Genomic DNA, 27,519 nt, shown 5'->3' with positions numbered 1-27,519 from the left:
GAATTAAATTACTGTAGATGATTTATTGTGCATGATTTGTTTTGTGTGATTTCCTGTATTTACTGTATCGCATTAAAAATATGTCTCGAAATGGCTGTATTATTTACTCAGTGCACATTAAAAAAATGAGATATTACAATTGCTTAAACTAATAATATTTGATAAGTGTGCAGCATGACCACCACACAGACGCTGCAGAGCACCAAAGTCCAGACACAGAGACGTTATGATTACATTTATGGTAGGTTTTTACAAATGTTATTAAAGAATTACGATAAGCTGTTATCTTCCACCATAGATATGTTTTTCACCAATTTCGTGTATTGTTTGATAGTTGGTGACGAAGTGAGAGTCACCACTCAGTATTGACACTGTGTTAACACTGAGTGGAGACTTTTACTTCGTCACCAACTATCAAACTATATGTTCGACCCACTCATAAGAGCGAAGAAAGATTACAATTTCGTGTATTATTGATTAAGGTTTAAATCGAAAAATAACAAAATGTTTGTGAATTGTGGACCTTACAATTATTGCCGACAAAATCGGCAAAATTGTCTGTAAACCTTTCCAAAGAATGCTAACTATACTTCCATCTCGATTCTAAGTTATATCCTGCCTCACAGTTCACACGAAGATAACCTCTTTTTACTTAATTAATTACTGAATATTACTTAATTAATAACTGAATGGGAACTGAATATTACTTAATTGATAACTGAATATTACTTAATTAATTACTGAATATTACTTAATTAATTACTGAATATTACTTAATTAATTACTGAATATTACTTAATTAATTACTGAATATTACAGATCCACTCTTTACACTGTCCAGCAACAGAGACCACGCTAGAGAGAGATATAAAGCTTACATTGCTCCAGATCGAGTGGTTAGATTCTTTTTAACATGATTGTAAACAGGGGATTTGTTGGAATCACGTTAGTAGGTTCTCTTTCACAAATACCAAAATCTCGGGGTCGTCTGTCTGTTTGTCTGTCTGTTTGCTGATGAAAGGCTGCTTTTTCAGAAAAAGGTACCTCACTACGGACCCATGTTCTCGGGGCTGAATCACTTTCCGAACCAACAAATACAGATCGACTCATGTGATCCAGTTCCTACGTTCATGTCCAGAAAATGGCAAGGCTACCAAACCAAACAACAAGTTCACATGAGCACTGTGGTAAGCTACTCAAGTAAACTGTAAAGTATTATATTAATGTAAATGATTACTATTTCATTAAACAATTATATTATTACGTTCGAACAAAATAAAATAAATGTTCTGAGCAGTGAGCAACCGTATTAATGTAAGTTGGGCAATTATTTTATTCAAAAACTTGAGAGGGTTTAATCGTTTACAAAGGAAGTCATCTGATTGTAAATTCTCAACTTCCATATATATGTACTTAAACAATCATGAGACTAATAAACAGCGAACTACTCCGTTATTTGGTACTTAAACAAGTAAAACAGCTAACCCCCACACCCCTCCCCCTCCCTCACACCCCTCCCCCTCCCCCACCTAAACTAACAACCCCCTCCCCCCACCTGAACTAACATCCCCCAGAACCCCCACCTAGCGGTGTCAGGAGGTGACCGGTACAAGTACTCACGGCGCCCCATCATCCCGTTCCTCCAACAAGTTCCGCCGGATGTGCTGCTCCAGACAACACGCGTGGACCCCACAATGCCGCCCCCCGAGCAGCAACAAAGCAGGCCTCCTACTCCTCTAACTTGGACTGTGGGCGTGCAGACCATGTACAGGGAGAGTGAGGCACAGACTGGTTAGTTCTGTTCTTTATCACAATGTACAGGGAGAGTGAGGCACAGACTGGTTAGTTCTGTTCTTTATCACAATGTACAGGGAGAGTGAGGCACAGACTGGTTAGTTCTGTTCTTTATCACAATGTACAGGGAGAGTGAGGCACAGACTGGTTAGTTCTGTTCTTTATCACAATGTACATGGAGAGTGAGGCACAGACTGGTTAGTTCTGTTATTTATCACAATGTACAGGGAGAGTGAGGCACAGACTGGTTAGTTCTGTTCTTTATCACAATGTACAGGGAGAGTGAGGCACAGACTGGTTAGTTCTGTTCTTTGTCACAATGTACAGGGAGAGTGAGGCACAGACTGGTTAGTTCTGTTCTTTATCACAATGTACAGGGAGAGTGAGGCACAGACTGGTTAGTTCTGTTATTTATCACTATGTACCGGGAGAGTGAGGCACAGACTGGTTAGTTCTGTTCTTTATCACAATGTAGAGGGAGAGTGAGGCACAGACTGGTTAGTTCTGTTCTTTATCACAATGTACAGGGAGAGTGAGGCACAGACTGGTTAGTTCTGTTCTTTATCACAATGTACAGGGAGAGTGAGGCACAGACTGGTTAGTTCTGTTCTTTATCACAATGTACAGGGAGAGTGAGGCACAGACTGGTTAGTTCTGTTCTTTATCACAATGTACAGGGAGAGTGAGGCACAGACTGGTTAGTTCTGTTCTTTATCACAATGTACAGGGAGAGTGAGGCACAGACTGGTTAGTTCTGTTCTTTATCACAATGTACAGGGAGAGTGAGGCACAGACTGGTTAGTTCTGTTCTTTATCACAATGTACAGGGAGAGTGAGGCACAGACTGGTTAGTTCTGTTCTTTATCACAATGTACAGGGAGAGTGAGGCACAGACTGGTTAGTTCTGTTCTTTATCACAATGTACAGGGAGAGTGAGGCACAGACTGGTTAGTTCTGTTCTTTATCACAATGTACAGGGAGAGTGAGGCACAGACTGGTTAGTTCTGTTCTTTATCACAATGTACAGGGAGAGTGAGGCACAGACTGGTTAGTTCTGTTCTTTATCACAATGTAGAGGGAGAGTGAGGCACAGACTGGTTAGTTCTGTTCTTTATCACAATGTACAGGGAGAGTGAGGCACAGACTGGTTAGTTCTGTTCTTTATCACAATGTAGAGGGAGAGTGAGGCACAGACTGGTTAGTTCTGTTCTTTATCACAATGTACAGGGAGAGTGAGGCACAGACTGGTTAGTTCTGTTCTTTATCACAATGTACAGGGAGAGTGAGGCACAGACTGGTTAGTTCTGTTCTTTATCACAATGTACAGGGAGAGTGAGGCACAGACTGGTTAGTTCTGTTCTTTATCACAATGTACAGGGAGAGTGAGGCACAGACTGGTTAGTTCTGTTCTTTATCACAATGTACAGGGAGAGTGAGGCACAGACTGGTTAGTTCTGTTCTTTATCACAGTGTACAGGGAGAGTGAGGCACAGACTGGTTAGTTCTGTTCTTTATCACAATGTACAGGGAGAGTGAGGCACAGACTGGTTAGTTCTGTTCTTTATCACAATGTACAGGGAGAGTGAGGCACAGACTGGTTAGTTCTGTTCTTTATCACAATGTACAGGGAGAGTGAGGCACAGACTGGTTAGTTCTGTTCTTTATCACAATGTACAGGGAGAGTGAGGCACAGACTGGTTAGTTCTGTTCTTTATCACAATGTACAGGGAGAGTGAGGCACAGACTGGTTAGTTCTGTTCTTTATCACAATGTACAGGGAGAGTGAGGCACAGACTGGTTAGTTCTGTTCTTTATCACAATGTACAGGGAGAGTGAGGCACAGACTGGTTAGTTCTGTTCTTTATCACAGTGTACAGGGAGAGTGAGGCACAGACTGGTTAGTTCTGTTCTTTATCACAATGTACAGGGAGAGTGAGGCACAGTCTGGTTAGTTCTGTTCTTTATCACAATGTACAGGGAGAGTGAGGCACAGACTGGTTAGTTCTGTTCTTTATCACAATGTACAGGGAGAGTGAGGCACAGACTGGTTAGTTCTGTTCTTTATCACAATGTACAGGGAGAGTGAGGCACAGACTGGTTAGTTCTGTTCTTTATCACAATGTACAGGGAGAGTGAGGCACAGACTGGTTAGTTCTGTTCTTTATCACAATGTACAGGGAGAGTGAGGCACAGACTGGTTAGTTCTGTTCTTTATCACAATGTACAAGGAGAGTGAGGCACATACTGGTTAGTTCTGGTCTTTATCACAATGTACAGGGAGAGTGAGGCACAGACTGGTTAGTTCTGTTCTTTATCACAATGTACAGGGAGAGTGAGGCACAGACTGGTTAGTTCTCTTCTTTATCACAATGTAGAGGGAGAGTGAGGCACAGACTGGTTAGTTCTGTCCTTTATCACAATGTAGAGGGAGAGTGAGGCACAGACTGGTTAGTTCTGTTCTTTATCACAATGTACAGGGAGAGTGAGGCACAGACTGGTTAGTTCTGTTCTTTATCACAATGTAGAGGGAGAGCGAGGCACAGACTGGTTAGTTCTGTTCTTTATCACAATGTACAGGGAGAGTGAGGCACAGACTGGTTAGTTCTGTTCTTTATCACAATGTACAGGGAGAGTGAGGCACAGACTGGTTAGTTCTGTTCTTTATCACAATGTACAGGGAGAGTGAGGCACAGACTGGTTAGTTCTGTTCTTTATCACAATGTACAGGGAGAGTGAGGCACAGACTGGTTAGTTCTGTTCTTTATCACAATGTACAGGGAGAGTGAGGCACAGACTGGTTAGTTCTGTTCTTTATAACAATGTACAGGGAGAGTGAGGCACAGACTGGTTAGTTCTGTTCTTTATCACAATGTACAGGGAGAGTGAGGCACAGACTGGTTAGTTCTGTTCTTTATCACAATGTACAGGGAGAGTGAGGCACAGACTGGTTAGTTCTGTTCTTTATCACAATGTAGAGGGAGAGTGAGGCACAGACTGGTTAGTTCTGTTCTTTATCACAATGTACAGGGAGAGTGAGGCACAGACTGGTTAGTTCTGTTCTTTATCACAATGTACAGGGAGAGTGAGGCACAGACTGGTTAGTTCTGTTCTTTATCACAATGTACAGGGAGAGTGAGGCACAGACTGGTTAGTTCTGTTCTTTATCACAGTGTACAGGGAGAGTGAGGCACAGACTGGTTAGTTCTGTTCTTTATCACAATGTACAGGGAGAGTGAGGCACAGACTGGTTAGTTCTGTTCTTTATCACAATGTACAGGGAGAGTGAGGCACAGACTGGTTAGTTCTGTTCTTTATCACAATGTACAGGGAGAGTGAGGCACAGACTGGTTAGTTCTGTTCTTTATCACAATGTACAGGGAGAGTGAGGCACAGACTGGTTAGTTCTGTTCTTTATCACAATGTAGAGGGAGAGTGAGGCACAGACTGGTTAGTTCTGTTCTTTATCACAATGTACAGGGAGAGTGAGGCACAGACTGGTTAGTTCTGTTCTTTATCACAATGTACAGGGAGAGTGAGGCACAGACTGGTTAGTTCTGTTCTTTATCACAATGTACAGGGAGAGTGAGGCACAGACTGGTTAGTTCTGTTCTTTATCACAATGTACAGGGAGAGTGAGGCACAGACTGGTTAGTTCTGTTCTTTATCACAATGTACAGGGAGAGTGAGGCACAGACTGGTTAGTTCTGTTCTTTATCACAATGTACAGGGAGAGTGAGGCACAGACTGGTTAGTTCTGTTCTTTATCACAATGTACAGGGAGAGTGAGGCACAGACTGGTTAGTTCTGTTCTTTATCACAATGTACAGGGAGAGTGAGGCACAGACTGGTTAGTTCTGTTCTTTATCACAATGTACAGGGAGAGTGAGGCACAGACTGGTTAGTTCTGTTCTTTATCACAATGTACAGGGAGAGTGAGGCACAGACTGGTTAGTTCTGTTCTTTATCACAATGTACAGGGAGAGTGAGGCACAGACTGGTTAGTTCTGTTCTTTATCACAATGTACAGGGAGAGTGAGGCACAGACTGGTTAGTTCTGTTCTTTATCACAATGTACAGGGAGAGTGAGGCACAGACTGGTTAGTTCTGTTCTTTATCACAATGTACAGGGAGAGTGAGGCACAGACTGGTTAGTTCTGTTCTTTATCACAATGTACAGGGAGAGTGAGGCACAGACTGGTTAGTTCTGTTCTTTATCACAATGTACAGGGAGAGTGAGGCACAGACTGGTTAGTTCTGTTCTTTATCACAATGTACAGGGAGAGTGAGGCACAGACTGGTTAGTTCTGTTCTTTATCACAATGTACAGGGAGAGTGAGGCACAGACTGGTTAGTTCTGTTCTTTATCACAATGTACAGGGAGAGTGAGGCACAGACTGGTTAGTTCTGTTCTTTATCACAATGTACAGGGAGAGTGAGGCACAGACTGGTTAGTTCTGTTCTTTATCACAATGTACAGGGAGAGTGAGGCACAGACTGGTTAGTTCTGTTCTTTATCACAATGTACAGGGAGAGTGAGGCACAGACTGGTTAGTTCTGTTCTTTATCACAATGTACAGGGAGAGTGAGGCACAGACTGGTTAGTTCTGTTCTTTATCACAATGTACAGGGAGAGTGAGGCACAGACTGGTTAGTTCTGTTCTTTATCACAATGTACAGGGAGAGTGAGGCACAGACTGGTTAGTTCTGTTCTTTATCACAATGTACCGGGAGAGTGAGGCACAGACTGGTTAGTTCTGTTCTTTATCACAATGTACAGGGAGAGTGAGGCACAGACTGGTTAGTTCTGTTATTTATTACAATGTAGAGGGAGAGTGAGGCACAGACTGGTTAGTTCTGTTCTTTATCACAATGTAGAGGGAGAGTGAGGCACAGACTGGTTAGTTCTGTTCTTTATCACAATGTACAGGGAGAGTGAGGCACAGACTGGTTAGTTCTGTTCTTTATCACAATGTACAGGGAGAGTGAGGCACAGACTGGTTAGTTCTGTTCTTTATCACAATGTACAGGGAGAGTGAGGCACAGACTGGTTAGTTCTGTTCTTTATCACAATGTACAGGGAGAGTGAGGCACAGACTGGTTAGTTCTGTTCTTTATCACAATGTAGAGGGAGAGTGAGGCACAGACTGGTTAGTTCTGTTCTTTATCACAATGTACAGGGAGAGTGAGGCACAGACTGGTTAGTTCTGTTCTTTATCACAATGTACAGGGAGAGTGAGGCACAGACTGGTTAGTTCTGTTCTTTATCACAATGTACAGGGAGAGTGAGGCACAGACTGGTTAGTTCTGTTCTTTATCACAATGTACAGGGAGAGTGAGGCACAGACTGGTTAGTTCTGTTCTTTATCACAATGTACAGGGAGAGTGAGGCACAGACTGGTTAGTTCTGTTCTTTATCACAATGTACAGGGAGAGTGAGGCACAGACTGGTTAGTTCTGTTCTTTATCACAATGTACAGGGAGAGTGAGGCACAGACTGGTTAGTTCTGTTCTTTATCACAATGTACAGGGAGAGTGAGGCACAGACTGGTTAGTTCTGTTCTTTATCACAATGTACAGGGAGAGTGAGGCACAGACTGGTTAGTTCTGTTCTTTATCACAATGTACAGGGAGAGTGAGGCACAGACTGGTTAGTTCTGTTCTTTATCACAATGTACAGGGAGAGTGAGGCACAGACTGGTTAGTTCTGTTCTTTATCACAATGTACAGGGAGAGTGAGGCACAGACTGGTTAGTTCTGTTCTTTATCACAATGTACAGGGAGAGTGAGGCACAGACTGGTTAGTTATGTTCTTTATCACAATGTACAGGGAGAGTGAGGCACAGACTGGTTAGTTCTGTTCTTTATCACAATGTACAGGGAGAGTGAGGCACAGACTGGTTAGTTCTGTTCTTTATCACAATGTACAGGGAGAGTGAGGCACAGACTGGTTAGTTCTGTTCTTTATCACAATGTACAGGGAGAGTGAGGCACAGACTGGTTAGTTCTGTTCTTTATCACAATGTACAGGGAGAGTGAGGCACAGACTGGTTAGTTCTGTTCTTTATCACAATGTACAGGGAGAGTGAGGCACAGACTGGTTAGTTCTGTTCTTTATCACAATGTACAGGGAGAGTGAGGCACAGACTGGTTAGTTCTGTTCTTTATCACAATGTACAGGGAGAGTGAGGCACAGACTGGTTAGTTCTGTTCTTTATCACAATGTACAGGGAGAGTGAGGCACAGACTGGTTAGTTCTGCTCTTTATCACAATGTACAGGGAGAGTGAGGCACAGACTGGTTAGTTCTGTTCTTTATCACAATGTACAGGGAGAGTGAGGCACAGACTGGTTAGTTCTGTTCTTTATCACAATGTACAGGGAGAGTGAGGCACATACTGGTTAGTTCTGTTCTTTATCACAATGTACAGGGAGAGTGAGGCACAGACTGGTTAGTTCTGTTCTTTATCACAATGTACAGGGAGAGTGAGGCACAGACTGGTTAGTTCTGTTCTTTATCACAATGTACAGGGAGAGTGAGGCACAGACTGGTTAGTTCTGTTCTTTATCACAATGTACAGGGAGAGTGAGGCACAGACTGGTTAGTTCTGTTCTTTATCACAATGTACAGGGAGAGTGAGGCACAGACTGGTTAGTTCTGTTCTTTATCACAATGTACAGGGAGAGTGAGGCACAGACTGGTTAGTTCTGTTCTTTATCACAATGTAGAGGGAGAGTGAGGCACAGACTGGTTAGTTCTGTTCTTTATCACAATGTACAGGGAGAGTGAGGCACAGACTGGTTAGTTCTGTTCTTTATCACAATGTACAGGGAGAGTGAGGCACAGACTGGTTAGTTCTGTTCTTTATCACAATGTACAGGGAGAGTGAGGCACAGACTGGTTAGTTCTGTTCTTTATCACAATGTACAGGGAGAGTGAGGCACAGACTGGTTAGTTCTGTTCTTTATCACAATGTACAGGAGAGTGAGGCACAGACTGGTTAGTTCTCTTCTTTATCACAATGTACAGGGAGAGTGAGGCACAGACTGGTTAGTTCTGTTCTTTATCACAATGTACAGGGAGAGTGAGGCACAGACTGGTTAGTTCTGTTCTTTATCACAGGATTAAGAAATTACTCTTTTCTTTGCATGACAGTTATCATCTTATTGACCCTAATTAACAAGAGCTAATTTAAATTATGAAAACTTTGTTTCAATTAATGAACAATGAACGACTTACTTTGAGGAAGGAACTAATCTGATATCACGTGACCCGCAGAACCGTACACACCGGAATATGTTACGGAGAAAGGTACAGTTCCGGAACTGCTGACTTTAGCTTCACTCTCGTATACACGAGGTCTTCCTGCGGGACTTGCGGAGGTGGAGATGATTGAGAGAGCGAGGGAGAAACGAGCCTGGTACGTATTTCATTTCCACCAATTCTTATTTTCTTGATAGATTCTCACCTCTGAACTTGAAAACTGTTGAAATATTCTCATTAGTCTGCAAATTTTCCAAATGAACTTATCTTCTAAAACTGATAAAACTATCGCAACCAAACATCGGTGTTCGACCTACAAATGATGAGGTCGCTGTTTCTCATTGTAATGATTACGATAGACTATAACGAGTTTCCTGGTATAAGTGCACTATCGTACTGATGGACTTGACTAAACTTCCTATCTCTATAGAAACCAATATTTCATAAGTAGTCACGTGATCACTTAATAGCCAATAATACGTACCTTGTTCCTTGTCTACTATATTAGTCAGTCGTTTATCTGAAATTTTAGGACTAAAGTTATCATTTAGATCACTACATGAGTACTCTGAACATTTGTGCTATCTTATTTGCTAGTTCGCAAGACTTGGTTACGTAGTATTGTTTATTTTACGTAAAACTACTTAACTTACCTTTTGCTAAATATAACTTTGATAAAATGGGTTTAACTCCAAAATTTATATAAGAAAGTCATTTAAGTATTTATATTGGATAACTCGTGGTCGGACTGCACTGTTTTATTTGGCACAAAAATGTATTGGGTTGTTTTCTTGCAGTTTTAATTTAAAGGTCTTATCTGCTCCTTATATAATAGGCAATATAATGGTCATTTCTCGTTTTTAATTTAGAAGAAACAGTTAGTTCTTCATGTGAACCATCCCAAACTGTATAAATCCTATAATTTCATTGCTAAGGAGCTAAACAGTAAACAGTAAACAGTAACATTTGTTAGCTATTTGGTCGCCGTACGACAAACACTGATCTTCCTATTTTACATGACGTCACTTTGAGTCCTTACTTTCACTCTCACTTTATCTGTTAGGGAGAAGACGCTTCCTCCAGTTGACGACGTATCTCAACTATCTAAACGTAGAGCAATGATGGAGGAGCTGGAGAGAAAGGAGTGGGTCATTAGGGAGAGGGAAATTGAGAAACTTCAGCAAGTCAGATTACAGGTGGGTGAGGGGCGTAACTAGAGACCGGGGGTTGAGGGGCGTGGTTAGAGACCGGGGGTTGAGAGGCGTGGTAAGAGACCGGGGGTTGATGGGCGTGGCTAGAGACCGGAGGTTGAGGGGCGTGGTTAGAGACCGGGGGTTGAGGGGCGTGGTTAGAGGCCGGGGGTTGAGGATCGTAACTAGAGACCGGAGGTTGAAGGGCGTGGCAAGAGACCGGGGGTTGAGGGACTAAATGAGAAATTCAGTATTAAGTAGATAAACTGCTGTCTTACCTTCTCTATTATTTTTATACAGGTTTTAAAGCAGATTTTAGAGAAACGTGAGGAAGATAATAACGGCACAAACACTGAACGACTCAATGCTATTTGGTGAGAACACTTTTCTGGTTCGGGCATTTGGTGTATTACTAATTCATGTTTGTTATCTTTTAAGTTCCATGCTTCAGTGTCGAGGTAGTACATATTTATATATCCCATGAAATTATTGGAGTATCGATTATAGCCTAATATAATCATTCAAGCACATAATCAATTAATCATTTGATCAGAATATTTGTTAGCTTTATATTTGTTACAGGTCTAAAAAGCAGGTGGCTAAGGATGCGAAATTCAAGAAGATGAGAACGGAGAACATCAAGGCCCTCAGAAAGCTAGCTTCGGAGAGGGAAAAGGTCGAGGGTAAACTTTCTCGAAGAAATGTTGTGTCTGACTATTCCTCTTTCGCTTCTCAGGTACGAGCTACACGTATACAGTACAGACAATCAAACTTAAACATTGTTATTTCCTCCTTGATAGAAATGATAGAATTTCGTGAATTAGGTGAGAGTTGATTTTCTGTATAAACGGTTTCCATAATTCACACCATGAGGAATAGTAAAGTTATTTCTAAATGACAAGTGATACTACTACTACTATACACAACAATGGTTTGTCTTGGTCTCACCTTATATCCTGTGCAGTATAATGATGACGTCACGTGATATCATAATGACGTCACGTGATATTGTGTTTACCTTGTATCCTGCGCAGGTCTATGCTCCACAAACTCGTGTCGGAGTATTTCTGGATAGAGGATCTGAGCTTTACAATGTGAAGAATAGATATCTCAACACATACGAGGGTACGTCATCTCTTGGAGACTTTTTAGAATTTTTAATGAACGTTCCATTTGGATTACAATTTCCTTTTTGATTGATGACATAATCATCACCAAATTAGAACATGGATCAGTAAACTGTACATGTAGGCGGTCTGTGGCGAACTACTATATCGTAATAATGGTAACTTTAAAGTCACACGTGACAGATAATAACAATCAGGAGAATCCCCCTTGCTGTCGCTTATCTAACAAGTAATTTTGCAGGCTTACTGGAACTAGAGAACTCGCTGCCAGACTATGTCACTCAGCCACGGATCAAGCTTCCTAACCTTATCTCTGGAAAGGGTGGTGCTAAGAAACGATTTGAGGTACGGATAATTCAGAACTTCCTGTATAATACTGTATACTGTATACCTTCCTATACAGTATTAAATTTCAATCAATTTAGGGTGATACATCAAGAAGCAGGTGATTTTCGTGACTGGGTCATCTTAATGATTGGAATTCCGTGCTATCCTACCAATCAGTGTATCTTCCTTCAATATCACTGAGAATATGTTCTCACAATATGTGAACTATCAGTTTCAATTGCATTCTATTATCTTCAGAAACGTTTGAAGGAGCTTGATGATACAGCAGAGTTGATAAAGTTAGAAAAGGAGAAACAATTCGAGGTTCCTGCACCTCCCAGGTTCCTACAGAAGGTGGTCCGACCTCCACCTCGACCTCCCACGCCGAGTGTCGATACTCCTTCCGAGGTATGTTTTACTGTGTCTGTTGTGTGGCTTTTATTAATAAGTTACTTGAGATATTAATTAATTTGCTTCGTTCAGTGAAAAACTCGATAGCTTTAAAGAGTAAAAGTGTGCACAAACTATCTACTCCTTAATAAGTCTGGTGGATTATTGTATATAGAACTCACTGCTATATATAGAACTCACTGCAACTGAAGGCTAAAACCTGGCTTCTCCCACTACGTCTGTGATTCCAATTCATTTTCAGGAGGATGAGAGGAGAGAACTAGCCATCATATTCCTACAACAACTACTTCGTGGAAGAGCTATTCAGAACATGGTATATTTAAAATTTTGTTTAATAAAACAAAATTTAAATTGGTATCAGAGTTTTCATGCGCGGCTTTCCTATTGCTAGTTTTTCGTATTGTTTCCATAGAAACGAGCGCTGAAAGATATGTAAATTTCGATTGCTCGCATTCCGGTTGCGCGGCTGAAAAGATGTCAAAATCCAGGTTTATCCGGTTTATCACAATGCTTATTCCAGATGCAAGAAGGTAAAGAGAAGAGAATGGAACTTATCAACGAGCTTAGATCAACTGAAGCTCTGAAGCCCGAAGCAGAGAAACTGAACAAGGACTCTAAGAAAGCAGCACGAGCAGTGCAACGAAAACAGCGCATGATGCATCACAAGGTTTGTTGTTTGTTCCATTTAAGAGTGTCGGCCGATAAAGGTTAACATAGCAGTGGAACTACAGAAAAAGTACAATACAAGTGTATCATAAATATCATGTTTGAATAAATAAATTTCGAATCAAAAATAAATACGAGCTTTATTGATTACTTGATGTACGTCAGCTTAACTTTAGATTGGAGCTCCTGTACTGATTGGGAAATATCGAGAAAAATGAAATTTTATTTGCATCAAACATCCGATTTAAAAATCCCTTGTGCAGGAGAACCTGGCTAACGAAATGTTGGAGGGTATGGGAGGTAAGAATATTGGTCAGATGGCAGACTTCTTGAGCAAGGAGTTGGTTAGACTCCAGGAGGAACAGAGAATCCACGCCTTTGCTTTATTGGCAGAGAGGAAGAGGAGGATGAGGGAGGCGGAGGAGAGTGGTAAACGGTGTGTACTCACTACTAATAAAACAAAAGTTAATAAAACAAAAGTTAAATTTATTACCAATTATTCAATCAATACATATCATAAATTCTAATATTGGAAACACAATGCAAAATGGATGTCTTAAACTATAATTTCATTGTGACTAATAATCTATTGACTTTCAAAGTTGAATTTTAGTTAAGTATGAAATGCCACCACATCATAGTTAGGGTAAAATGGGTACTCATTGACTTATTTTAAAATTATATGTAATAAGTTAATCACTTATTGATTGATGAAACAGTTATTTTTCGATGAAACAGTTATTTTTTATCAATTTTGTGGACTCGTAGTTAAAAGTCATAAGCTATCGATCAATTCAATTTGTTGATTCTGACTTCATCGAAGGAACATCACACCAAAAAGTTAGATTGTTAGTTTGACGTTCCAAAGGTTTGAATCGAAACTATCAATGCTCTGTTATAATTATACATTACATTGCACAATAAAACGAACGGGTTTTAACTGCAGACAAGTTGAAGAAAGAAGAAGAGTGGAGGAGGATGAGATCTGGAGACACATGTGTAATTGTCACCAGGGCACAATGGAGACTTATCTAGAGGACATCATCGTGAGGAGTGTGGACAGGACTGCTGACGAACAGGTTAGGGTCACGTGATGAGACATTAGTTTTCATATGTTGCTCAGCAGATATTGAATATTAATAAGCATTGTCATCTATACTATCATATTCAGGGTTTCTACATACTGCTGCTATTAAATCATACGGTGTCTTAAATTTCTAATTCATTCCCTCAGGCAAGAGAAGAAATCCAGACGAAAGCAGAGAAGATCAACGAGGTTGCTTACGAGCTGGAGAGCAGGTGAGTCTGACCCCGGGACCCCCCCCCCGGCCCCCCCCCATCCACCTGCACCCCCCTGTCGCTTTATGTTTAAATATTAATAGAGCTGTATGAAACGTTCTACCATGCTGGAGGCTTCTTTTCTGCCATCCTGGATTTTAACTTGACTTTATTATACTTTTCAATAACAGATAATCTCGAACCAGGAGAGATAGATTACAATCTGAAAACATGGTAGCAGAGCTTGTTTACTCTTTCCTGCTACCGGAAACGGAAAAAGAAACGCTCAGGGAAAACGTGAAGCGGGAACAGAGACGACACATACTCGCCGCTCATTCTGTCATTCACGGCCAGACTACAGACATCGAGAAGGGTAAGTTGTCACTTCATGACACGCGGGGTGGCGTCATGACACGTGGGGTGCGGTGTCACTTCATGACACGTGGGGTGCGGTGTCACTTCATGACACGTGGGGTGGCGTCATGACACGTGGGGTGTCACTTCATGACACGTGGGGTGGCGTCATGACACGTGGGGTGTCACTTCATGACACGTGGGTGGCGTCATGACAGGTGGGGTGTCACTTCATGACACGTGGGGTGGCGTCATGACACGTGGGGTGTCACTTCATGACACGTGGGGTGGCGTCATGCCAATACAGTGTTTCAAGCCGGACGTAGTTAAATTCTAAGTAATCGCAGTCATAAATATTCCTCTACTTTATCACTCCTTTAACCGCAACATTGCAAATTAGATGAACTTTTAACGCAAATTAAATTTCAGAGGGTGAATCGAGTAAGAAGTGACGGGGAGGACGTCTTTTGCATCAGAAAAAGAATAACTGCGAAGTTTAGTTGTAGAAAAAGTGCTAACAACTGGGTACTATTAGATAGGGACTAAAAAAGAACTGTGGAAATGTTTAATCAACAAGTTTTTACGTTTAAGATGTTTGGGTAGAACTGTAAACTTGAACTCCACCTTATTTCTAGTTTTGGTGCTTTCACCTGTGGATGATACTTGATACTGGTAACTAAATGTCGGCAGAAATTTTTAATTTTTTAAAGACTTTCACCGCCCAATTCCCATATCTCATCATGGTTGAAAAAGCTTGTAAATACGAATTTTGATGATTGCACAGTGTATCTGATGGATCCAGCGCGAACTATGTACATATGTTAATTGTAAATTAGCATGAGGCGTGACTTTATAGCTCAAATTGTTGTTTAAATTTTCAAAACCAACAATGATTCGGTATCAGGAGCTCTTGTAAAAGGAAAATTTCATTTCGTAAAACTAACTAATAAACTTTTTTGAAAACACATTAAATTAAGATAAAATAACTCGAGAAAACTTGAACAGGTAAAACTGAAATTGATTCAATCGATAAACGAAACGATTTTCTATAAAAATTCTAAAATACAAGTCGTAATCTTGTATTCTTAAGCTATCAAACACGATTATTAAGAATTGTAAACTATCTTAGTTCCAATTATACCCACACCTTCATCATCGCACTATTTCCACATCATATGGCGTAGAAACTTGATAAATCCCCATGTTATGAGCTCAAGAAAAGCAGTCTCGTATTATTCAGATTAATTTAAACTTCAAAACAGCCAATCGTTGTTTGTTTCCTCCCGAAAAGTCAAAATACTCCGAATGCGAACTTAATTCATTTGTATTATTAATTATATAATGGTAGTATAAATTACTAACATTAACACCGGATAATACCGACAGTTCTTTCAGCCAATGAATCAGAGCATTCTTTTCTAATTTCTATACATCATTGCATCGTTACTCGCCACCATATTCAACAGTCATTCAACTTTTAAATATTAGTAAACAAGTTATTAGTGCGGTATTCATCAAACAGTCAAATTTAGGATTGTTCTGTACACTAGACGGATGATGGTTAATCACTCTACACTCGACTGTCACGTGACTAGACGGTGTTTAGTATTCCGCCGCGGTAGTTCCCCATTGTCTCCGGAAAATATAGCAGGAGATACTTCTTTAAAATAAAGATTCATTAAAAATATCACGAATACTTTAGCCCTAGCCGTTAAATTACTATAGCAACAGTAACCGTATTAAAACTATAGTAACTATGTAGTAACTATAGTAACTAGAAGTAACTATGTAGTTCGCTCTGCATGAACTGGTCGCCCGATTGATCAGTAAACTGTTGTTGAGGTGAAGGAGCCATGAGTTGGGAAGTGAGTGACTGGCGGGAGGTGATATCATCACGTGACGTCATGGTATGGTGCGTGTCTAGAGGGCTAGCAGTTGAAGCCTGAGAGTAGAGCTGGTCAGAGGAGCGTGCAGGAGAAGGTGCCGGGGAAGTGCCGTGTTGGGAAGTGCCGTGTTGGGACGTGCCGTGTTGGGTTGCCGGGGCCATGTTGTGCAGACCTCCGGGAGAGTGTTGGCTAGCTGTTATCATGCTGGAAGGAGGAGCCATGCTCTGGGGAGTTGCTGTGAACAGTGGAGAGGCCACCTGAATATAGTCTAAATTATTTATTTCTTATATCATTATTATTATCAAGCTTCATCAGTCAATACAAATGGACAAAATGCAAATGTCAATCAAAAATTGAATAATCTCAGTAAATGACGTCACACCACGTGTCATGACGTCATAGCATAATGAACTCACCTGATGTTGAGAGGAAGGAGAAGACAGCATGACTTGCTGTGAAGGAGGTGTCATGGTGAGAGCTTGTTGGGAGGGAGGGGTCATGGTCAGTTCTTGTTGGGAGGGTGTGGGTGGGTAGGGTTGCTGGGGTAGAGTGGGAGTCACTGACTTAGGTGGCATTGGACTGGTTACTAGAACCTTCTGTTCGAAACTAGGTCCCTGACTAGGATCGGAGAACTGTTGGTTCTGAGAGGGCGGGTATTCAGCAGGCTGAGGAGATGGAGAGGGGTACTGAGTAGTGGGAGTAGTGGGCCCGTACTGAGTACTTTGGGTGGGAGTAGTGGGCCCGTACTGAGTTATTTGGTTGGGAGTAGTGGGCCCGTACTGAGTACTTTGGTTAGGAGTAGTGGGCCCGTACTGAGTACTTTGGTTGGGAGTAGTAGGCCCGTACTGAGTGGTTTGGTTGGGAGTAGTGGGCCCGTACTGAGTACTTTGGTTGGGAGTAGTGGGGTATTGCTGGGTACTCTGGCTCGGAGTTGGAGGGTATTGTTGAGCGCCCTGGTTTGGAGCAGAAGGATACTGGGTAGAGGTGGTGGGATAATGTAGTGGAGAGGTGAGGAAGGGTTTGGGGCTCTGCAACATCTTCTCAGGACCCTGGTAGTGATCAGGATGGTAAAACTTTTATCTTATTATTATTAATAATATTTATTGTCACGAATTATCGAGCAACTATAACTATATTTTAATGTTGCCATGGGGTGGCAAGTCCCCATACATCGTGGTCCGGTTGTTTCATTGCGTCCTAATATATAACTATATAGCCTTGTATCGTCTTGATAAAATCTTCGATTTTAAATCTAAATATTAAAGTTCCATTAATCTATATAAGTACCACTACCAGGTGGCAGGTTTAATTTAATAATCTATTATTGGGGGGGGGTCAACCTCAATTTACCTCATTTTACCTCATCCCAATTTTGCCTTTTTTGGCTGGCCTCATGAGGTAAAATGAGGTAAATCTCGGCAAAAATTTTAACAGGTAAAATTCTCTAAATCGTCAATTTAGTCACGAAGGAGTATGGAAGGAGTTCTAAATGTGTGTTCCTCTAATATAAACAGTAAGAAATGGTTAACTTTAGTCGAGGTCTCAGGTCTCTACAATGTCGGGAAGTTCCTGCAGGAATTTGCGCATTGCGCTTGAAGCGCAAGATTCACAGCGCCAAAAGCGAAGGTCGTAGAGACATGAGACCTTGACTAAAGTTAACCATTTCATACCGTTACTTTAAGAGTATGCCACTTTCAGAGTCCTGAACACACTCCCATATCTCTTAATCGTCAATTATATGAATTTTACCTGTTAAAATATATCATCTTTTACTGATATCATTTTAGTTTAACACTGTTAGTTTTTAAAAAGAAAATAATACTTCACACCAAACTAACACACAATATGAGAATATAAAAAGGAAGGTTTTCTTGGAGACCTGGACCGAGCATCAAAATAGTGTACATTGCTACTGTCATTGTCAAGACTCAAGAATAAGAGGGTCTAGTTGAGGGATTATGCTGGATAACAGATATGATAAGTGGTAACATCCTACAAAAGAATGTTAGCTTACTAAGGAATTTTCCTCTTATATTACTGAATCATACAAGAATTTAACTAAGTTCCTCCTAGTCCTAAGCATTATCTTGTTTCAGAGGGAATGAGTGATTTAAAAAGATGAGGCCGAAGAGTTAGTTGTGAAGAAGGCATCTGTACTCTGTAATTTCTAAGCTAATTTTTTTCGATATTTTTAGCTATTTACTGATCTTGTCTTGACGTATCAGCAAGAGATCACTGGACCTCGTACTTAGTTGTTAGTCATGTTATGCTGATACAGTTAGTGACGAGCTATGAAGTAATCATTCGACCTCATTTAATACTGATCCTATCAATGACGAGCTATGAAGTAATCAGTGGATCTCGTCAATGCTCATCCTGTCCGGACTGTCACTGACGAGTTATAAATGAAGACCTCATTAATTCCCTTGTTCCAAGAAGATATTCCTCTGGTAACAACCCCTTCTGGCCTGCTTCTGAACATAATATGAAGATTCGAAAACCTAGTCTACCTTAATTGGAACTTGCTGACTGCATTGGAAAATGGAGAACAATCGAGAAATGATAATCAGTGCCAGGATATAATCAAAGTTGAATTTGGAATCCAAGGAAAACCTTCCTTTTTATACTATCATATTGCAATTGTGCGTTAGTTTGGTGTGAAGTATTATGTTTTTAAAAAAAATTAACAGTGTTAAACTAAATTGATATCAGTTAAAGATGATATATTTTAGCAGGTAAAATTCATATAATTGACGATTAAGAGCTGTACTAGGAGTGTGTTCAGGACTCTGAAAGTGGCATACTCTTATAGCAATGGTATGAAATGGTTAACTTTAGTCAAGGTCTCATGTCTCTACGACCTTCGCTTTTGGTGCTGTGAATCTTGCGCTTCAGCGCAATGCGCAAATTCCTGCAGGAACTTCCCGACATTGTAGAGACCTGAAACCTCGACTAAAGTTAACCATTTCCTACTGTTTCTATTAGAGGAGCACACATTTAGAACTCCTTCCATACTCCTTCGTGACTAAATTGACGATTTAGAGAATTTTACCTGTTTAAAATTGGTGAAAAATATGGGCGTGGCCCAAGTCAGTATTATACGAAACCTTAGAGACACAAACATTTTTTTGGTTGTTCCCGACCCTATAGAGCAACTAATTAGAGGTGATATCTAATTATTTCAACGAAAGGTGGTTTTCTGAACCGCCCTTTATTCTACAGCGAAACATTGAACATGTACATAAGAACTTAGAATTGTATGAAGTATGAGTTTATATGAGTAATTTATTATGAAATGACCTTTCACTATGCAATTTCGACTAAATTCATGTAGATATCCAATCCAGTTCCATGCACAACTGTTGTTTACATTTGGTCTAGTTAGACACAATTTGTTTCAGAGTGACTCGATAATCGCAATATCAAATTAAGATATTATTTAAATGGTCCATGTCATGCAATGCGGAAATATCCCCATAAATTGGCAACTGCCAAAGTGACACTAAAGTTATTGCTAATTCCTTTACAAAACTTAGCAAGTGCTATTTACAATATCCTAATGGATCATGGAAATTGAAATGTTCAATTTTCTTTTCATAAATAATAATTATAATGCGAAGTTTTATTTACCCCAAGTTTGGAGAGTAAGTAGGTTAAACTGGGAATGCCCCTTCCCAGGGACCACATCACCCCTAATAAACGATTAAATATCATGGGAGACCATGCACAGCCTCGAATTATAGTACAATGACTTCGAATAAACCTTTTTTGTCTCTAAAAAAAGGCTTAGAAAACTAGATTTATTTACCTCATTTTACCTCATTTTACCTCATCCCAATTTTGCCTTTTTTGGCTGGCCTCATGAGGTAAAATGAGGTTGACCCCCCCCCCATTATTAGTTGTTTGATATTTAAACTGATGGACCACCAGTAGACCTGGCAATACCTCACCTGTCCCAGTAGTAAGGTAGCCATTTCTGAGCGAATGGTGTTCCTGACCATAGCCTCTATTTGAGGCATCATGTTATTCATAGAGGTCTGCACTGCTTCTGAAAAAAACAATGTAATTATATAAAATATTAATTATATATTACAGTTCAATGTATCCTTACAAATACGATGTACTCAATACAAAGATAATTATCCGGATACAATAAAAAAAGATAATTGTGCTGGCAATTTACAAATTGGTATTCAGCTGACGACGAAAATTCAAAACTTTCTGATAGCGTTGCTAATAAATCTCTAATTGATAGTTGCTAATAAAACTCTAATTGATAGTTGCTAATAAACCTCTAATTGATAGTTTCATTTCGTCGCTCAAGTTGTCGGTTCTGGCCCCAGTGCCATAAAAACCGTTATCTGAGGTTTTACAATCTTTAGCCATTCCTCCCACACTTCTTTTCCCTAAAAATAAAGAAAATTTCAATAATAACATAAACATTAAACAATGAACATACACCAAAAATACTTATCTTGTCTAATGGCTACATTCAAGTGAGTTAATCGTTCATATAACTCAAAGCGCCTGACAGGGGGGGGGAGTAATGACTACCAATGGAGACTTTTGGGGACTAATGGGGACTAAAAATCGTGGGGACTAGAGGTCAACTCGTTGACGTAATTCACCATTTGTCCCCATAAGTCCCCAGAATTTTTGACAGTTATTTATGGTTTTCAAGTTAGTTTAATAACGATACGATCGAGATGTTTTGTCCAAGATAAGAGTAGGATAAATCTGACTTAAAAGTAAAATGATAAGCCCGGTTGTAATGTGTTCTACCACTGTACAAGTCAGTTCAGATTGAGGTAAATTGAAGTTTAGCTCTCGTGAAGGTAGAAGTAGCCGACTCGCTGAACTCTTGAATCTTTTGACCCTTCCATGACTTATGGGGGTGTTTAGGATATAAAAATTTAGCTGGGTATAAATTAGTTAATTAAGGAGCTAAGAAACTAACAGAACCTGATTTTTCATTATGTTAGTTAACATATTATAATACGTTTAAGAAAATTGATATTTTGATGATGAATATTGATCGCCGAATTCTGATTTGACTCGATTTTGATAGCTGAATCAAAATCGCATGATTATGACCCGCATACTTTCAACACCGAAAATTACACCAAGTAATATGACTTCTGAACTCTTTCGCAGTTAATATTAATGAGTAAGAGGCCTGAAAGGTTTAATTTCCCGAATGTATTGTTTGTTTAAATGTATTTATTCCACTATTTTAAGTATACTACGATTTCCAATTGCCAACACCGTGTCTTCTATTAATCACAAATACTACAAGAATCTGGTCATCAAATTAACATTGACCCGAATCCAATTCTGTGATCGTGTGACAGACGGAACAGCACTATGCTGACGTTGGACTTCGCGCGCGGACCGATCGGGAGAATTGTGTGCAAAAAGGTTTTCCCCCCCCCCCCCACCCCCCCCCTCCACGTGCCATCAAAACTGAAAACTTTGGAAATTAAAAAGAAAGAACACGTCAGTTTTTCTGATTCGATGGTTTGTACAATTCGTATTCGATAACAATTAATTTATCAATAATACGCTCTTTGTCCAAATCAAGATTCAGGGTCAAGTTGAAACGGTAATCTACGCATAACTCGAAGTAGCCACAAAACGCAAAATTACACAAAATCGCCCAGTATCACAGTAAAGAAAATTTCTTTGAACACGCCGAAATTGGCGCTAGTTATTTTTTAACATGAATACTGAACAATTATGTCGATATATCAGCAAACAGGTGCTGTTAGCTAGAGTAGTATAACTGCAGAATAGGAAATCCAACAACTTTAATGTTCATCTAATTTTTTCTCCATATAAGTCATGAAATGGTCGACTCTACGCTAGGAAAGAAATTACACAATGTTTATATACTTGCCATGATTTACTGCTAAAATATTACGTTAGCAAAATACGTTATCCCTCTCCACCTTAGCCACCAGCGATTTACACAAGCTATCGTGTGTAGAAATGAAATAGCCGTTAGCATATCTTCATCTTTCCAATCCTTATTCCTCTTTGGATGGCTGATGTCTAACGTAAAATTTGGACGATTGAGTAAAAATCCACTTAATCATATACCACTTTGATCATTGAGGCATTTAGTGTCTGAACAAGAAATCAGTAATTTACATATTAAGATGAATGCCGAGCAGGAAAAATAATTACAGTTTAATGAAGACTAAACTCTTCACGACTCATGAGAAAAGGGGTGATGATGGCGGAGTTTAATGATGTCAGCGAGTTGGTTTGTCACTTGCTTTTGGTCGCTTGCTACATATATCCGATCTCGACTGTCTCTGAAATAGTGAAGCATCAGTTCAACATTTAATGAAAGAATAAAAAGTGCGGGCTACACTTTATCCCGGATAGAGGAAAAAATAACAGGGGTATTCATATTTCAAAATAAATCTGGAAATCCGTCAGTCGTCAGTCTAAGTAAACATTGGTAAATTACCACTATACTAGGGTTTAGTTTACATGTTTTCCATGTAAGTTCAGTACAGAGTTGTCCTCATCACAACGTATTTTTATTGCGAAATTAATTAATTGACCAATTTTGAAACAAAATGTCCTGGAAATCTGAGTTTGAACTAATGAGCAAAATTTTGGAAATTGATTATAGGGTTTATCTACGAGCTTATATCCAAAATTACTCCGCTTATCCAATACCAGGCAAACACTAATCTGAAAAAATTGCGAAAAGGCCTTGAATACTGGTCCCATGATTTTGGCGGTAAATTTGTTTGGAGGTGGTTCAGCATAATGTGTAATGACCGTCAGTGAAGATTTTTAAATAGGTAAATACTGCAAGCCTATCAATTATTGGCTAAAATATTTGGGGAAACAAACAAACACTCTTAGTCCCTTGGATGGTCTAGAATTTAAGTTACATTACTATACCTGTTTAGTTAAGGCATGTACATTTTTTTTTTTTTTTTCTGTATTAACTTTAACAAGCGCGCGCAATTCTCGTGCACAGTGAAATCTTGTTACTCCTGCGAGCTTAAAATGGTAATTCTTTACTATTTGTTGCAATGCGCGTTACAATACTGCAGATCCTATTCAATCAAATTGTTTGTTATTTTTCCCTTAGACTTGCATGGTGGTGTATTAACTTCAATAGGTACATCAAAGTTGATTATAGAATGGAAACGGTTTGGTAGGATTAACATAACACGGCGAACAACTTCACTCTAGCAACAATTAACGATGATTGAGCAGGAATTAGTTTTACCACTTAATTAACGGACATTTCCTTATCACGATAATTCTAAATGTCATTGGAATATATACTTGCGTATACCGAAAAACCTAATGTCACCTTGTATTATTGTCAGAATAATTCCCCGACTACCTCTGATTTCTTTGATTTTTCCTGATATGATTCTGCAGTTCGTACCAGTGCGGCAAGTTTTCTCTGAAAGAAAGAATGTCTGTCAGGAGGTTTTTAAACTGAAAATATCTTTATAATTTAAACGAAAATAACCTCAAATAAACGTTCAATTGATAAAGGATATGATGATAACGTTTAGATAATAGTAACGATTAGGACAGGGACAGGACAGGGACAGGGACAGGGACAGGGACAGGGACAGGGACAGGGACAGGGACAGGGACAGGGACAGGGACAGGGACAGGGACAGGGACAGGGACAGGGACAGGGACAGGGACAGGGACAGGGACAGGGACAGGGACAGGGACAGGGACAGGGACAGGGACAGGGACAGGGACAGGGACAGGGACAGGGACAGGGACAGGGACAGGGACAGGGACAGGGACAGGGACAGGGACAGGGACAGGGACAGGGACAGGGACAGGGACAGGGACAGGGACAGGGACAGGGACAGGGACAGGGACAGGGACAGGGACAGGGACAGGGACAGGGACAGGGACAGGGACAGGGACAGGGACAGGGACAGGGACAGGGACAGGGACAGGGACAGGGACAGGGACAGGGACAGGGACAGGGACAGGGACAGGGACAGGGACAGGGACAGGGACAGGGACAGGGACAGGGACAGGGACAGGGACAGGGACAGGGACAGGGACAGGGACAGGGACAGGGACAGGGACAGGGACAGGGACAGGGACAGGGACAGGGACAGGGACAGGGACAGGGACAGGGACAGGGACAGGGACAGGGACAGGGACAGGGACAGGGACAGGGACAGGGACAGGGACAGGGACAGGGACAGGGACAGGGACAGGGACAGGGACAGGGACAGGGACAGGGACAGGGACAGGGACAGGGACAGGGACAGGGACAGGGACAGGGACAGGGACAGGGACAGGGACAGGGACAGGGACAGGGACAGGGACAGGGACAGGGACAGGGACAGGGACAGGGACAGGGACAGGGACAGGGACAGGGACAGGGACAGGGACAGGGACAGGGACAGGGACAGGGACAGGGACAGGGACATATTATTAAAGGAAAAAATTGATAGAATATGATTGAAGCAATAAATGAATCGAAAAATGATTAAAGGAAAAAATCAGCCAATAAATAGAGTTTGAATATGCAAAAGTATTAAGTTTTGGTTGATTATCCTCCTACGCTTGCAGAGTTGCAGAGTATCCTCCTACGTCAGGATCCTCCTACGTCAGGATCCTCCTACGTCAGGATCCTCCTACGTCAGGATTCTTTAACAATGATCTAGAACTACACAGCATTGAGTGATGTAAAAATGCAAAAGCTTGTAGTTTTGGGTAGTGATTGTAGTCAATAAAGACACCGGGCCGCGGTTATTGAAATTAGACTGAAAATGAAGCCTTTACTTTGCTGACTCTTTTACTCTAAAACTCCCTAGGAGAAGGGTGACAGATGATAAACCGGCTCCTTCACCCGGCACAAATAATAACATAAAACAACAAAAAAAGGATGGGGATGCATTGGTTTCTTGTATTGAGGTAGCTCTAGTAGGGACAGTTAATGTCCGAACTGCTAGAGAAGGTTACAAGCGCCTTGAACTCGTTACTCAGTTTCTGGAGAGTGGCATGGAGATCCTTGGGATTGGTTACAAGAGCCGATCAAGATCGAAAAGTTTAAGGAGGGGGTTAGCTTGGTAACTGTTTCAGCATGGAGGAATGGAGCAGTAGCAGCCACTGGAGGAGTTGGCTTTCTGCTGACTAGAAGAGCATACAGCGCAATCGGCCTCATTAAACCATATGGCTCAAGGGTGCTGACTATCTCCTTTAACAGGCCGAATCCCAGACTCACAACTATAACTGCTTATAGTCCTACCGAGGCAGCACTTGTCGAAGATGCGGAGAATGTCCACAACACCCTTAGACAGGCTATGAACGATGTGCCAGCGCACCACCTGCTGATCACAGAGGGAGATATGAACGCCCGGCTTGGAAAGGAGAGCGAAGAAAATTCCCGTTGGTACTTTCATACTCGTACCAATCGGAATCGCTACACTGCCCTGGAGTGTGATATGGAAATTACCAATATCTGCTTTAGGAAGAAGGTCAACAAGAAGTGGACCTTCTTATCCGATGGGACACTTAACAAAGGTCAGATTGACTATATTCTCATACGGCGGAAGTGGAAAAACTCATTAAAGAACACTGAAGTTTACAACTCTTTTCAGTCGTTGGGATCTAATCACAGAGTTGTATTGTGTAATATCAAAGTTAGCTTTAGGAAAGGCCACAGGCCTCCGAAAAAGTCAACTATGATTACAGTGCCCTGAAGTTGGATGGTGAGCTTTTTAAAAAAGCATGCAATTGAAGTTCGGAATAGATTCTCTGGCCTGGTAGAGGAGGATGATGGGGCCACTGAAAACTACGGGAAGCTTGTGGTTGCTATTGAGGCGGCCCAAGAAGGGCCGACAAAAGCAGATCGACCCCTCAAGTGACCCAGAGTGGACAGTGCAAGAAGGGGGCTGTTCTTGGCCAAGAACCAATACGATCAGGAGCCTTGTGAGGAGAAGAGAGAGGATGTCGCCTAGGAACCGACCGGATATCCGGCTTCAATATCCGGTTCCGGCTCCGGCTCCGGTTTCAAAAAATGTTGCTGGGTTTTTGCCGGATATTTCTTTTTTTAAATTTATTTCTAAAATCTTGAAATGCATATTTTTCGTTACATTTTATCCGCTGAGTAGCACATTTTTTAAAACATTTAAAATATAATTTGGAACATTACATTTCAAAGCTTTGTGTTTTGATCATATGATCATGGGTGTATAATGATTTTTATTGCATAAATTTTATTGGGCAGTGATGTTGTCAAATGAACAGCTCACTGAGGAGTGGGTGAGCGCATGCGCGAGAACAGCAGAGAGGGCGGCACAAAACGGCACACACGACCACGGAAAAGACACAGAAACTAAACCGTGCGCGATAAGTTACTAGTTAGCCAGTGTCTGAGAGCTAGTGTTGCCCGGCAGGAGGCCTCCAAAAGAGATACCGTGGCGAACTGTGGAGACAAAGTTCGAGTGCAAGGCTAGGCATCTCTAACTGATGATGAAGAGGTAGATTGAACGGGAATTAAAGAGAAAGGGAAAGGAAGAATCCAGCTGAGGTCTGGCTATGTCAGGAAGTGATGAAAAACTCACAGACAAAATCATACGTGGCTGTCTACCCTGTACGTACGCAGTGTCCGAGATTTCAGGCATCAGGATACACTGAAACAGTGCAGAGCTGATTACGACCAGGGTCCTCACGGATACCCCGCCTCGGAGGTCGAGCCAATGCCCTGCTTTCGATACTTATTTATGTCTACTGGTGGAACCTTCATATTTTCTCTACTAGCAGTCACTGTTACCCTATCACTTGGAAGGCCCCTACATGAGCCCATGTAGGGATAAAAGTGACTGCAAGCCTTCCATCACATCCATCACAGATTCAAAGCTGGGAGAAGAAAAAGGAGGAGCATGAAATGTAGTGAAAAGTGGTTTCCAGAAAACTTTGAAAAAATGTTGACTTTTTCGGTCCGAGTCATTCTCAATACGTACCTCTAAGGGCAGAACTCCCGCTGCCGAGCTCGTTTTGGAAGAGGAAGGCCTGCCTTCCGTGATCGCATTCGCATTAAAAGGGGAAGCCTCAAGTCTAAAATTGTGCAGAAAAGTGGTTTCCAGAAGAACATTTTTAAAAAGAATTCAGAAAACCGAAAAGCCAGCCTCCCCCCTTCCCCCACCCTTTTATTTAGCATTAAGCTCTAGTATTGCTCTTTGTCGTGTTTAATACTAATAGTACGAT

The 27,519-nt window shown here is 41.1% G+C and overlaps 2 protein-coding genes across 2 annotated transcripts in view; one reads left to right on the top strand and one right to left on the bottom strand.

Moving 5' to 3' along the window:
- Positions 1-27,519, bottom strand: part of LOC134821679 (V-type proton ATPase catalytic subunit A-like) — a 94,214-nt gene that overhangs the window by 50,078 nt on the left and 16,617 nt on the right. The window lies entirely within an intron of this gene.
- On the top strand, positions 147-15,331 carry LOC134822030 (cilia- and flagella-associated protein 91-like). Its single transcript, XM_063832865.1, has 18 exons — positions 147-241; positions 820-896; positions 1,035-1,187; positions 1,575-1,791; positions 9,070-9,211; positions 10,118-10,250; positions 10,545-10,618; positions 10,827-10,980; positions 11,279-11,369; positions 11,613-11,716; positions 11,957-12,106; positions 12,351-12,422; positions 12,630-12,776; positions 13,039-13,211; positions 13,722-13,854; positions 14,010-14,074; positions 14,260-14,426; positions 14,837-15,331. The coding sequence occupies exons 1-18, from the start codon at positions 175-177 to the stop codon at positions 14,857-14,859; spliced, it is 2,142 nt and encodes a 713-aa protein (XP_063688935.1). The 5' UTR covers positions 147-174; the 3' UTR covers positions 14,860-15,331.

This window comes from Bolinopsis microptera, chromosome 10 (assembly GCF_026151205.1).
Source record: "Bolinopsis microptera isolate Bmic1 chromosome 10, MBARI_Bmic_1.0, whole genome shotgun sequence".
Taxonomy (NCBI): Eukaryota; Metazoa; Ctenophora; class Tentaculata; order Lobata; family Bolinopsidae; genus Bolinopsis; species Bolinopsis microptera.
The sequence above is the reverse complement of the archived record's forward strand: the minus strand, read 5'-3'. Positions and strand labels throughout refer to the sequence as shown.